The following is a 15,291-nucleotide window of genomic DNA, read 5'->3' on the forward strand; positions in this document are numbered from 1 at the left end:
ATTAAAAACATGTTTAATTATTATTTTTAACCCCACCCCACCAGGCTTTAGGCATGTTTTTTTTTTTTTTTAGCATATTCAAGAAGGTCCACATTTGGACATTATCTCCACATTGCAACATTAGGGATCTCGTAAGCATCTAAGCAAGCAAATGTTATTGGGAGCACTGGGATCAAATGGAAGCTGGTGCGCTTTAATAATTGGATGCCACAGCTGTGGACTAATTTTAAATTCTTGTTTATCAACACTTTATAATATATTGGTCCCTGGTATCTGAGTTCCCGCAGTTACGAGGATTTGAAAATTAAAACTTTTCCCTTGAGAAAATTGACCGAGCACTTGAATATTTTTTGTGAGAATGATCTTCTTCATGATCGTGCAACATATGTTAAGCGAGAAGTTAGATATAACTAAATGCTTCAACACAATTTTATCTGAAAAAATACGTTAAAAAAAAAAAAACACTAACTCTGGATTCATTCTTTATTCATACAACTGAAAAATAGTGTAACTTCAATAAACTTTACTTAACCTTATGTGTAACATTATAATAAAAAATGTCTAATAAAATAATTTTCCCATTTTTCAGTTCCTTAGTCCATTTTTGACTCTGTACAAATACATAATAAACATTACTATATAATATCTGTGTAGATTCACCATATCTACTTATCCTTCACGATGAGTTGCCCATGTATTGCACTACCTTGAATAAGTAATGCTTCACTTGCAATACCAGGGTACCTGCCTGTCCACCGATGAAAGCCAACTAGCTTTGAAACAGTGCCATCTGGGTGATGGTGGCGGCGCCCACTGAGAATAAGCAACAATAGACTTCTCTATTAGTGAAGCATTACTTATATGAGGTAGTGCAATAGAAGTGGCAACTCGTGAAGGATGAGCATAATATGAGATACAGATGAAATGATGCTTTTCACACTACTATCATAGTTTTTCTTGTTGTCTATGGTATATCCACATTGATGTTATATAGATATAGAATCTTACTCTTATAATATTATGCCTAGTTATATTTTGTTTTATTTAAATAATAAACATTGCAAAAATTGGTCCCCATTTTAAGTGGAATATTCTGGAACAAATTATCATCGGATAACGAGGATCCCCTATAATTATATCCAAAAGTAGGCTTAAGAACATGCTTGGTTTATACTTATTTATTTTATTTTTATTTATTATTATTATTATTTATTTATTTATTTTTTTTTTTTTTTTGTGCCCAAACTTCTTCAACAAAAAAAAATGCAGTAATTGAGAAATTCATTAATGGACATTGATATCACTCATATAAATTGTTTAAAATATATAGAAATGGGTTCTGGCACCCACCTCCAAGGCAGTTTTCAATTGCTTCATGACCTACAACTTTTCTCACCAAAATGGAGCTTTAGCATTTTTTTTTCTGCAGCTGTACTCCTCCAGTAAAAATAATGGTGCAAATTGGGAAGCTTTTTCCATAAAAAGCTTTTGATTGTGCATTTAAAAGTTAATTGTGTATACTGTGAGCAAAAGAAACCTCTACAAATAATATAGTTCCAGTGTCGAAAAGATTTTGACATGCAGCAGTTTTATCCAATTTAATCCAAAGATTTAAACTACAAACAACAAAATATAGTTATATACTATGTGTGTTGTGCACATTTAAAATTAGCTAAATATCTTTATACAGGCAGAAACACCCATTTCCATCCTTTTTGCTCTTCTTTTGACTATTACATTAATTATTTAAATTATTTCATTTTCATTGGTTTTTATTATTGCATAATGTGGTGAACTTTTCTAATTGGTAGAAATACATTTGGACATGCCTACATCTCATATCTTAATTAGGAAGCCCATGTAATAAAGGGAGAGCAGTAAGGCTAGTGTAATGCAGTTATATGAGTGGGATTACATTATCAAATAACATGGTCTCTAGTTCTATTATGATCTATTTATTCATTTTTCCATTTTATTTATCCATTCAGTTTCTATTAATCCACTTGTGATAATTTTTCCCAATTAGGTTGTTCTTGTAAAACTAAAAATGGATAAAGACCGCAAAAGGATTTTGGAGCGTAGAGCTAAAGGACGCCAGCTTGCAGATAAGGGCAAAGGAAAGCATACTGAAGAATCTGTTGCCATGGAGGCATCATGAGCCAGCTTTGTAACACATTGGTACCTTCTATGAAAATTTGTGTATAATAAAGAGTAATTGGTTTATTGATTTGTTTCCTTTTAAAGATACATTATTAAATTTTGATAACATGCACTTGCATATAAAACTATTACCAATGTTTTCAACATTGTTGTCATTAAGTATATGGATAAATGAGTTTCATAGGAACATTTTGGATGTAATTTATTCAAATGTTTTTGTAACTTAGCATGTTTTCATTTTAAAAAGTTTACCGTAATTTATAGTATTCAGTTATGTGGTCACTGACTAAATTAAAAGCCAAGCTTATTTATATTGAGACTTTCCTCACAATCTATGTGGTTTAGTATATAATCTCAGGCTGATCTGAATTGCTAACTCTCCTAATCTATGAAAGTTCAGCTGGCTAGTGAATATTAAGGACACTTAATAAAAGAGGAATTCTGTCAAAACAGAAATTAGGGGAAGCAGTCTTTGGAGACAAGTAGATCAGCACTACCTAAAAGACATTTATCTGTTTATTCAGTCAGGAGGGTGCATTTGGCTGTTCAGAACATGGCACATATTTCTTTTTACTTGATTTAGACTGTTCTAATCATGCAAATTGACTCTTTATTTGATGTTTCTCTTTTCAGGAAGAGAAGATTACACGGTTACTTACACTTTCATTTAAGTAACTGTGTAAGCAATAAAGTAGACTAAGCTAGAAATAAAGTAGCATTCATATACACCACAATTTTGGAACTTAATTGCACAGGACTTTTGTTTATTTTTTAAAATCTTCACAACATTTTTATCAAAAGAAATATTTTCAATTAACTCTGTGTTAGAATGACTATTACTTTGAATAATCCTACATGGAATAATGTAGTTGTCTATTCAGACTCACATTTCTTTAACTCATGGTTCTGTTTTTCATAGGATTTCAGAGGAAAACATTCATTCAGTTACTGTTTTGGTGAAAAGGATGCTGGGCATCTTCAAAAACAAGCTCACTAGACTACAAGAGAGAGCTTGGAATTTTATTAACCTCTACTCAAGGATTGTTTTATGTACCTTGTATGTAGGCTTTGCTTGATCATTTTTTCAAGAAAAACATTTTGCTGCCAACTTACATAAGATCTTTGATGTTAAAGGCTGGGGCTATTTTTTTATAGACACATTAACAAATAAGTACAGAAATGGGAATTGCAGTTAGATGGTTACTAAAAGAAGAGAATACAAGATATCAAGAATGTAATAGTAGAACTATAACATTCTTAAGGGAATTGAAGGTTCCGAATGGGAAAGGGCTAATGTTCCAGAGATTGAGGCCATCTGGAGAAGCCAACATAAATTTACCTTGTGTGGCAGAGTAGTGTTTCCCAAGAATAACATCCTATGAGCTCCATCGCCACAAAATAAATTTGGAAAAGGGTGTAACACAATAAAAAAAAAAAAGTGGGAAGGTTTGAATAGCTTGTTCTTATGCAGGGGTTGGACAAGATTGCAGAATTAAGTAAGCATCTATGGCTTTGCATCAAGGGGTCCAATAATTCTCTCTTTTAGGCCAATAGAATTTCACCAAAAACTTGCCTTACTGTTTTAACCTCAGAATGAAGATACAAGCAACCAAACAAGGTTTGGACTTTTTTTTTGTTGGGTGTGGGAACGCGTTCTTTTATTACAGAAACTTTTTAGCAAACAATTAAAAAATGGAATGAAGTTATGAAAAAGCCAGTCTGAGTTGTTAGTTTGGGTACTTTTCAAAAGCTATCCAGGAAACTGATAAATGACTAAATTAAAAGCTATAACACTAATATGTACTCTGAGTTTCAAGATTTTAAATAAGATTGCCTCAACTGGGTACAGTACAGTGATCTCTCCAGAAGATATATTGATTATTGGTCACTGATTGGTGACCACCAGTTGAAGAATATGTCAGATAAGGCAGCCATCAGTTTGAGGCAGTGAATGAAAAAAAAAATGATTTTCAAATTTCCAAGGACAAAGTTCTTTAACTTCATCTAGATTATATATGTAGGATGATGGGCCCATATCTCTTAAGCATTGCTCAGTAACAACTAATAACTCTTGAGAATTCACCAGGGCTAGTAAGAATTAAAGGAAATGTCAGTGCTAAGTTGTTAGACACCCAGGTAGTACCTAGATAAATGTAAGTAAAAGTTGATTTGTAAAGAATATCTTACTAATCTGGTTGATTGATACCGAGAAGAATAATGCCCTAATTGCAGAAATTTTTATGGGTTACTTTAATTCAGAGGTTCCAAAACATCTTGTACCCTTTCTAGAACAAGTACATATATACAGATTTGGCATAATATATCTATGAGTATACATACTTTTATGAATTATGTATTTCATTTAATTACAAAGGAAATAAAATATACTTCATACCTGAATTAGTGAGGTGGTTTGGCCATATTTCATTAAAAAAGTGCTTCATAAAAAGACTGTGCCCTTCTAAAACAAAATACAGTAAACCCCCGCTATTTGTCGCTGATTTAATATAAAATGAAACCTTAAAAAATCTGAATTTTAAAGCGCCGTGAACATTTTCCGCCATAAAAAAACATGGGCGTGGCTAAAATTATCTTTCGCGGTCAACGCTCAGTGGGTGGGGGAGAGGAGTGACAAAAATTCGAGCGCGGATGTTTCTCGCTAATCCTTGTTCAGTATGTGTTATGCATTTGTCATGGAAGGTTTCATCGTTTGCTTTTAATTTATATGCTTACAAAAGTGATAAATCTACCGTTTTGCAGTGTAAAACACTTTCAAGTGTGTTAATGGAAGGAAGTGACTTTATTGTGGACAAGTTCTTTATAACCCGTACAAAAATATGGCTACGAATAACAAGGGAAATGCAAAAAGATCAAAGGTGATGGCAGCGAATAAAATTGAGTTATTAGTTAAAATTTCTAATGGTGAAAGTGTCTCCTCAGTGACAAAATATAAAATCAATGAGTCAACGGTACGATTAAGAAATAGGAAGAAAAAATCCGCCGTAGTGTCCGTGAAAACGCGCTAATTGCTTCAAAAATTTGCTCTGTAACTCGTGTTAAATTAGAAAAAAATGGGAAAAGCTTTAAATCTGTGGATAGAAGACCGAACTCAAAATAAAATTCCGTTGAGTTCACTCATTTGTGAAAAGGCAAAACTCCTTTATGAACACTAGCGAAACTGGTGATAGCACTGGTGGGATAAGTTTTTTAGCTAGCAAAGACACTGGTTTGAAATTTCTAATAAATATTACATTTAATATTATATTGTTTCTTATTTTCATTTTGATGCCATATGCTTGCATTTCACTATGTACATAGTCATATTATGAAGGTACATATAATACATACATAGACAAAATTTTAGACTAGTTTTTCTTATATATTTCATACTTTGGAACGGAACCCCTTTATTACTATAGGAGCCATAACTCAGTTACTGTATATCCATTCCCCCAGGGAACATGCTCTATGCTTTAGGAACCTTTACAGACTAAAATCTTGTCTGCCATTTCCAACAGGGGCCCTCCAATCAGTGTGTTCTATCTGTCTTATACTTTTCAGTATAATCTAGTATATCTACTGCAACTAATTCAGTCATAAGTAACATCAGTAACCCAAGTGACAGGCCTGGGAGAAATAATGTAAACTAAGTTGAAATTAAAACTAGTTGAAGTTATGATCTGGTTCTAATTAAAGGAAAAATCACAAAATTTGTGTATAATATTAATGTGATAAAAAAAAAAAACTTGGCTCAGGATTCTCACTCAAAACTTGTAAGGCAGCTGAAGAAAGAATAGGGAAGCAAGGACAACCCAATTCAAATTGAAAAGTTTAATTCTTGCAAAATTTATTTTGTATTATGGCTGAAAGTGATAAGCAAGGTTTGGATGTCCAGGTTATGAAGAAGGTTTTTTTTTTTTTTTAATGAAAAATTGAAAATTTTAGAATTTCTATTTGTCATTTTTTAACATTTGTTAAATCATTTTTAACAATGTAAAACATTAGTTCTGCTGAAAATGCAAAAAAAAAAAAAAAAAACTAAATACAAGCATGAAATTATTCACTTCCATTTTTCAGTTCTGAAAACCATTAACAGCAAAAATTCAACCTTATGTATGTGCACATGTTTTGTCAAATTAAAGGAATAAACATGTCAAAAAAAAACATTTTATACAAAAAAACTACTTTAGATTATTATTAGCCATGTGCAAGGAAACCTGAGGCTTATGCCTGCACCAGCCAAAAAAAAATTTCTGAAATATCCCAAGAGTCAGAAGTAGAAGGGAATCACGAAGAAAGAGAAGGATGGTGATATCCAGCTCAGGACCCTGGGTGTGCTAAGCCCACTTCAAGTATTGCATACTTGAAGTGTGTTTCCTAATTTAACATATGTCAAACTTAAGGAATTTTCATAGTACCCCAAATTAGAATACAAAGACGATGTGTTTGAAACCCAGTTAAAGGAGGTCGAATTGGCAGATTGGCAATAATTTAAGGCAGTAGTACACGTTTTTTTTGGGGGGGGGATAGAAAAGCAAATTGAAATGTTGGTGACTAATTTACTCGAGTGCTACAAAAGCATGGGCTGTCAAATGTCATTGAAAATTCATTTTCTCCATTCCTATCTTGAATTTTCCGACGAAAATCTGGGAAATGTGAGGGACGAACAAGGGGAGCGTTTCATCAAGATATTTCCACAATGAAAAAGCAGTACCAAGGTAGTAGTAGTAGTATTGGCATGTAATGCAAGAAAGCAAGTGTATGAGCTTATGCAGCATCAGCCAAAAAAAAAATCACACCATTTCCTCCAAATGCCTGTCCAGTTCCTTCTTAAATTTATTCAACCTATCAACTTCTACGACAGATGGAAGTTTCTTCCGGCAATTAACCACCTGCTGGTTAAAGGCAAATTTCCGCACACCTATCTTTTCTTAATTTGAATTTATGCCCCCTTAAGTTCGTAATCTGAACAAGTGGAAGGATCCCATCAGAATTCAGCATGCTCAACCCATTCAAGGCCTTATACACCTCAATCAGATCACTGCGCAGGTGCCTAGTCACCAGCTACTTCAATTTGCAGAACTTAAGCCTCTCATAGTAAGAGGATCCCTTCATTCCCCTCACCAATCTTGTTGCCCTTCTCTGTACACGGTCAAGCAAATCTACATCCTAAAAGGAGGCCTCCAGACCTGTACGCAGTACTCAAGGCATGGCCTGACCATTGCCTTCTACAGAGGGACAATCACCTCCTCTTCCCTGCTAGCAAAATTCCTATATATCATTGACAAAACCCCATGACCTGCCCTGGCAGCCTGTCTGCATTGCTCAGAAAACTTCATATCTGTCTGCACAATTACTCCCAGGTCTTTTTTATTTTCCAATACTTTAAGGGTAGTACCACATGGTAGTTTCTCTCGGGTTACTTCTACCCATATGCAGTACTTGGCATTTGTCAAGGTTAAACTTCAGTTTCCACTTCTTAGCCCATCTGCCCAAATTATCTAGATCCTGTTGCAGTAGCACACTGCCATTACAGTCATTAACAACCCTGCCTACCTTTGTATCATCTGCAAACTTCGATACTAAGGCTGATATACCTTCATCAATATCATTGATAAAGATACAAAACAGTGGACCCAACACCGAACCCTGTGGGACTCCACTAATAACATTAGTCCATGAAGAGCAGGCACCATTTGATTTCCACCCTCTGTCTTCTCCCACTCAACCATCCTTTTATCCATTGTAGCAACTTACCCTTAATACCATTCTGCTCCAATTTGTACAATAGTTACCATGCGCAACAGTGTCAAAAGTTTCCTGAAATCCAAATATATGATATCAAAATTATTTTTTGCATCCAGTTCCTTTGTAACCACATCATAATAACCAATCAAATTTGTCAGACAAGACTTTCCCTTAGCAAACCCATGCTGTGTCTGAAATATTGCTCCAATGTATCTTTAACCAGTGACTCCATTATTTTACCCAGAACAGAAGTTAAACTAACTGGTCTGTAATTACTCGTGTCCCTTCGATCCCCCTTTGTGAATTGGGGATGCATTTGCACATCTCCAGTCCATGGGAAGCTCCCCTGAGTCCAAGGATGCTCATAATTATGGCTAAGCAAACTCTTAGCCATAATTATGAGCATCCTTGGACTCAGGGGAGCTTCCCATGGACTGGGAAGCTCCCCTGAGTCCTAGATCCCATCCTCCCCAGGTGCTTTTCTTATGTTTAACTTCAACAATTTCTCCTCCACTTTGCTCTCAGTTATTACAAAATCATTAAGCACCCTGCTACAATTTGATAACCTTCTGCCATTTTTAAACCTTAATAACTCCTCGTGTGAATGTCGCTGAAAAATACTCATTCAGTTTGTTTGCTATCTGAGCAGGATCATCAACAGTCGAACCATCGATGTCAAGTGGACCAATCAGATTCATCCCCTTCCTTTTAGAGTTTATATAAGTAAAGAAATCCTTGCTGTTTTTCTTAGCATCGTTTGTCAAATATTTCTCGTAATATGCCTTTGCCTGCCTAACCTCCTTTGTGACCTGATTACAGACTAGCTTATATCTGCCATAGGCTTCTGAGTCGCTTGATAATTTATATGCATCCCATGCATTTTTCTTCTCTGTTACGAGTCTCATTAGTTAATTTGAATGCCATTTAGGCCTGAACCTTGAACAATATTTCTTAATAGGTATGAAACGTTTAGTAGCCTCCACTATTAATTCCTTGAATGCTGAATGCTTCCCACTTAGGATTTATTGTTGGTAACATCTTCAGTTGATCCCACTGTACAGAATTTAAAAACTGTCTGAGACCACTGTACTCACCTTTACGAAAGCAAAGACCCTTTCCTTTACCCCTGATGGTAATTAACTCTAAGTAAATCCCACATCAGTACACTGTGATCACTGCCACCTATTGGTTCCTTTATCTGCAAATTCTTAATACACGAATGATCACTGCTGATAACCAGATCAAGAGTATTACCCTCTCTGGTTGCCTCTCGAACATGATCTCAGGATTATGTTCGAACATCATTACAGGATCTCAGGTCGCTGAGATCCTGTAATGAAGCATATATATTTGATTATATATTATTGAAATACAGTATAACTATTTCGCTCTTATGATATTTTTTCCGAAGTTAAATGAATTATAGAGAACGTATATTTTTTTTTACAATTGTATTACGAACTTGAATTCTAAGTATATATTTCCTTATTTTAACATTAAATATTGGTACATCTTTTGATGTAGACGTGATAGCGACTTTTTATAGCGATTTTCCGAATCAACGTATTTATATCCTCCAGCATCACATATTTTCATGGCGGAGGTATGACAAAAAATATTTCTTGTTGGCTAGTGTAATCAATCCTATGAATTGCCATGCATTTTTTGATTTTTTTACACTCATATATATTTAACCCCAGAGACTCACATGATCACATCTGGTGAGTATGAGCTTGGCACGCCCAGGGTCCTGAGCTGGATATCATCTTTCTTGGTGATTCCTTTCTACTCTCAGGGTAACTCGAGAATTTTTTTTTGGCTGGTGCAGCATAAGTCTCAGGCTTCCTTGCACCATATAGCTAATAATAATAATATATGTGTGTAAATGTTAACATAGGGAGAGAGTACAAGAATATCATTGTACTTTGTAGTATCACATGGATTCGAACAAGCGGTGTGTGTGTGTAACTGCACTATAAAAATATTTATTCACACGAGACCATTTTAAAAATTGAAATAATATTTTATTTATACTACTAGAAATTTGATGGTTAATATTTATAGAAACTATAGGCATTATTATTATGAATATTACGCAATAATAATATCTTTATAATGATACCTTTTCGGAATCTTTGCAACGGTATTGTAACATGTTGATGAAGACAGTGTATTAACTGTTCCTCGCCTCGAGAGATGGCGCTGTTTTGTTTGTAATAAAAGCTTGAGAAATCCATATCTAAATTTAGATGATATGACATTGTAGAGAATGGGATTGATGGCAGAATTAATATACAACAAAAGGCGACAGAAGTACAGAACGTTATAATATATTTCTAGTCCCATGGCTTCCACTTCTTCACTGGGAACAATCACTACCCAAATAGTGAACACTCTGAAGGGTGCAAGACATACGAAAAAACATGTGACGACAGCAGATAGCATGATAACTACTTGTTTTCTAGCTCTCATTTGTGATCTTTCTTTACTAGAGTTTAATGTTTTCCTATCTGTTATTAGTTGTTTGGTGATAATGCCATACACCACCATAAGTACCCCAAGAGGTATCCAGAAGAACACAGTCATGGAACCGAACACGTAAATCTTTTGCCACAACACTTGAGCTGAAGTAAGACATACGGGTACCACACTGCCGTCTATGTACTTAGTGAATCTGTAATCTGTTATTCCAAGAAAGGGACATGTACTGATTAAAGCAACCATCCACACTGCCATGATAATAGCTAAAGCTCTCATTTTAGTGCATGTATATCCTGCTTTGAAGGGCTGACAAATAGCATAATATCGTTCAAAACTGATTGCCAGGATGGTGAGAATAGAACCATGGGCAACAAAAACCTCCACAAATGGCACAGTTTTACCTGCAAGATGTAAATAATTGTTTAATGTATGCATAATGAGTGTAAGGAATATAGATTTCTACTGCATCTAGCATGCAAAAAGTTCATTATAATTAAATATTAATTAAGGAATTAATTATAACTTAAGAATACCAAGTCGGGACTATGTATGTATTAAGTGCAATAGCATCATTAATACACAGCCATTTCTGAATAAACAGAATATTTATAAGACGGCATCGTTTTAACTTATATTTCATTGTGAATACCTTCACAACGAGTTGCCATGATATTGCACTGCTTCAAATGAGTAAGGCTTCACCTAAGGAGAGCGGAGATGGGAGAAATCCCAGGTGCCGTCTGACACGAACATACATCTTCACCTAAGGAGAAGACTAATGTTACTTATTCTCAGATAGGTAACACTACCCAGACGGCACCGTTTTGAAATATAGTATGGGATAAAGTTCTCGGTTGTCCACATACTATCCCTATTAGACTTAGAAAAGAGATAAAGATGTAGGAAAGTGATAGTCGGAGAGGTAGAGGAAGGAAATGCCGTAGAAGGAAGAAAGGGACAGTTGCTCCTTCAACTCACACTCAAAGCTCATATATTCCTCGAATAGGCAACGCTTCCCCAGTGGAGAAGGCTGTTGTTACCTATTCTTGGAAACTCCGGACATTATCAGGCTCTCCCTGGTGCCGTTTCAGGGCTATTTGGCCCTTCTTCGGTGGGTGGGTAGGTAGGTAGGTATCCGAGTGATTTCAGGCTATTTGGCCCTTCTTTGGTGGGTGGGTAGGTACCTAAGTGATTCAATGGTGGCAAAACAGTTATGAAGTATAACTCCACAATATGAGAGATGCCTGATGGTGTATTATGTATTTAGACTAAGATACGTTTAGGGCTAAAGCCTCAAGCTGCGAGCAAACTTAGACTATGTATATATTAAGTGCAATAGCATCATTAATATTGTGAAGGTATTCACAATATGAGATATAACTTAAAACGATGCCGCCTTATAAATATTCTGTTTATTCAGAAATGGCTGTGTATTAATGATGCTATTGCACTTAATATATATGCATAGTCTAAATTTGCTCGCAGTTTGAGGCTTTATTGAATATTAAATCGTTAAGTAGTATGATTTCCCTGAAAAATCTTTTCATTAAAAATGTTTTTTTATTAATTAATTATTTATATTTTTGAAATTTTTATATTTCACTTTATTCATAATCAGATAACTAGGAACTCATATTGCTTGATGAAATCCAGAAAGCACTAAAATAAAACAAAATTAATTAGATATAATAACAAATAAATTAATGAATACACAGAATAAAATAAAATGAAGTATCAAAAATTTTAAATTTGTTCTGGCTTTTAACACATCTTGTTTATATGTATATATATATATATATATACACACACACACACACACACACGCCTATTGGGTAAACTTTTGAATTAGCTGGAGCTCTTGACAAGCATGCATCTGTCTTTTATTTATTTACACCTTATAAATGCTTTCAATGACTTAGTCTCATTTTGTACTGTGCTCCTGTTACTGACCATTATATGTGAATAATGCCAGTGTCTTATGTTAACCCTCCTGGCATTTTAGTTGTTATTGGATTGTGTACAAAAAACAAACAAACCAAATTATGATATTAGGGTCCCCCGTGAATGATTACGTATATATATATATATATATATATTTTTTTTTTTTTTTTTGTCTGTAAACTATGTGTGCTCTGGTCGATTTGCCTGTTTGCTGGAAGCAAACAAAAAAACAAACACTTTTGGGGGGAAAGAACCTTGCGATCTAAGCCAAGGAGCAAAAGAAAGCTCACTAAAATTCCTCGCGTTATCAACAGGATTCGAACTCCGCTCTTTTCCACGCGGTGGGAATAGGAGGGTGACGATACTACTATGCTAACCGCGCAGGCTGTGGGATTGTACAGAGGACCTTTCTTCTGTTCTTTTCTTCTTCTGACATTGAGCTTCTTGTAAGGGTCCAAAGACGAGAACCTCGCATTGTGAGATCTCGCAAAAGGACGACCGTACGAGTAACACCAATTATGTGGGCTACACAGTTTAAGGTTTATAAAGCTCTGAGAGGGGTTAGTAAAATAGTGAAGGTGTAATTTTCACTGTTATAAAGAATTCCGAAGCTAAGGGCCATAAATTCAAATACAGGCAAAGAGGTTTAGACTGAATGTAACAAGTCTCAACAACCTTTGCAGGTAGTTGAGCCTGACAGTTCGAAGCAATTCAAAAGGTTAACTGGATAGTTACCTATGTGAGGAGAGAAGTACATAATTTGTATTTTGTTATCTACTTTTCATTTTTATTGTTTTGGCCAGGTGCAGCGAAAGCCTATGGCTTCCTTGCACAATATGGCTAATACTTTGTCAGTACTTACACAACAATGTGGAATATTTATTTATTCATAATTTCCAAATCGCATACTCAGTTCCTCTTCGTCAGTGGAACTCTGATTATTGTGAGGCACAGGCACAAAATCTTTGAACCTTATGTCAGACTATTTAAGGAGTACAATAGACCGTCGGTCCCTTCTAATGGCTAATAATTCTCTCCACTACGGAAAGAAAATTGGGGTTAATTTTGACCCCCAACTTTCTTTTTCAAGTAGAATGGCAGGAGCGTTGGCTAGCTATCGGTGTAATTACATCCGTCCTCTATAACAGTTTACAATTTCTGCTGAAATTGCATATTTCAGAAATGCACTATTGTGTTCTAACATAATGCTTCCGTACCGAATTTCATTGATTTATGTCAATTATTTTGCAGATTATTGCACATTTATCATCTGTATTTTAACCTTTAGTCATCAGTATACATGAAAACATTAATATAAAAAGCGGTATAAAACTCAGAACAGAGACGAATCTACAAATCAATAAATTTATTAACGGATTCGAGGAATGTTTTCATCAAGATGCCATTGAGGGTCGGTGATTGTTGCAGCCAATGATAACTGTATAGATATCATCGATACCGATGACTGAGTGATTCAATGATAGTCATCGTTAACCTTTGGCTTTGAAGATTACCTAGAATGACACCAAGACGGCTTCATTTAATCATCCTCAAAAAGCCATTGCCACTAAATTTGCCACAAAGACACTAGGCATGCCCTTATTCCAGTTTAATTTCAATGTTTAATATACACCCTGTGTGCACTAAATTTTTTTTTTTTCAAAATAATAAGTAGTTTCCTTACACATAAATTTCCCAAATTCAAAACTTCTCCTTCGGCATCCGATCGTTCCAGTTGCAAAGCGGACCTAGCAAACTAGGTCCGCTTTGCAACTGGAACGTTCCCACAAAAAAGCTAAACCTGTGTTTTCGGGTATGGGGCTATAACATGCAAATAGTACCCTTTAAATTATTAGTATTAAAAATGACAGAAGGATGCATAAAAGTAAAGCTTATGTAGGACTGCAGGCCTAAAAAAAGAATAAAAATTGTCTCTGTAGTTTCATATTTTATCTCGTTCGAAGTACTTATTTAGTACCCTTTTAATAAAAGTAAATTTTCTTAGTCAGTTTACAATTATCTTTCCTTAATTTGAATTGATGTCTTCTTATTAATATCATCCTGGAAAGAGAAATCACGTCATCATTATTAAGTGTTTACTCAGTTCTTTTAAGTCATAAAACCTGCAAATCAGATCCCCATGCAGATGACTAGTTTTCAAACTGTAAAATAAAGTTAATAAACTAAGCATCTGCATGGGTTTCTGATTACAGAACTGGAGTCTCTTCGTGTAAGAATATCTCTGTACATTCACAATCATGTTGCCCTCCTTTGTAGCGTTTATGTAAATATCGATCTTTCCTAAAATGAGGCTTTAGACTTGTGTGCGATATACACGATGTGGCTTGATCGTCGATTTGTATAGTGGGGCTGGGGCAATTACTTCTTTACCTCTGACCCAAAATTCCTCTATGTGTACATCACTGAGGGACAACCATGATAGTGGTGTCACCAGGGTTGACTTCGTTTGTAGCACAGTTGGTACAATCGCCGTCCTCCTCATACTGGATGTTAAAATGAAAAGACGTGAGTTCGAGTCTTGTCGATGACATGAGGAATTTTTTATGATTTTTTTTCACAACATGGATGAGTTAGTTGGTTTCAGGCGGAGATAGCATAGTTTTTTCTCCCTGAAACTTTGGTTTTTCATCCAGTACACAGAAAATCGACCTCAGAACGCACGCAATTTACAGACAATATATACGCAGCAATATGGCCTTAGTCGCTGATGTTCCTAAAAAGCTACTACGACAACAACAAGACATCACCAGAGGTTTTTTTTTTTTTTTTTTTTTAACAATCAGCTCGTAAATTATAATAACAATAGTGTTTCCTAAATTGTATACAGCCAGTTTTATCGACGTAGTGCAAATCTGGGCGACTTTACCCTATACACTCTCCTAGCAGCTTTACTACACTGATGAAAAATTCCATGTTGAACTATTTTAAAACCTATAAGCC

At 35.0% G+C, this 15,291-nt stretch overlaps 2 protein-coding genes across 2 annotated transcripts in view; one reads left to right on the top strand and one right to left on the bottom strand.

Annotated features, from left to right (window-relative positions):
• RpL26 (ribosomal protein L26) overlaps window positions 1–2,223 on the top strand; it is a 43,747-nt gene extending 41,524 nt beyond the window's left edge. The window contains exon 4 of the mRNA XM_090373401.1: window positions 2,027–2,223. Within this exon, the coding sequence (XP_090229527.1) occupies window positions 2,027–2,158 (132 nt within the window). The 3' untranslated portion in view covers window positions 2,159–2,223. The remainder of the gene's footprint in view (window positions 1–2,026) is intronic.
• A 7,776-nt stretch (window positions 2,224–9,999) lies between these two features.
• Window positions 10,000–15,291, bottom strand: part of LOC150085632 (growth hormone secretagogue receptor type 1-like) — a 41,428-nt gene continuing 36,136 nt past the window's right edge. Inside the window, exon 2 of the mRNA XM_090374625.1 lies at window positions 10,000–10,790. Within this exon, the coding sequence (XP_090230751.1) occupies window positions 10,000–10,790 (791 nt within the window). The remainder of the gene's footprint in view (window positions 10,791–15,291) is intronic.

The sequence above is a fragment of the Mastigoproctus giganteus genome, chromosome 5 (assembly GCF_048544385.1).
Source record: "Mastigoproctus giganteus isolate SK-2022 chromosome 5, ASM4854438v1, whole genome shotgun sequence".
Classification (NCBI taxonomy): domain Eukaryota; kingdom Metazoa; phylum Arthropoda; class Arachnida; order Uropygi; family Thelyphonidae; genus Mastigoproctus; species Mastigoproctus giganteus.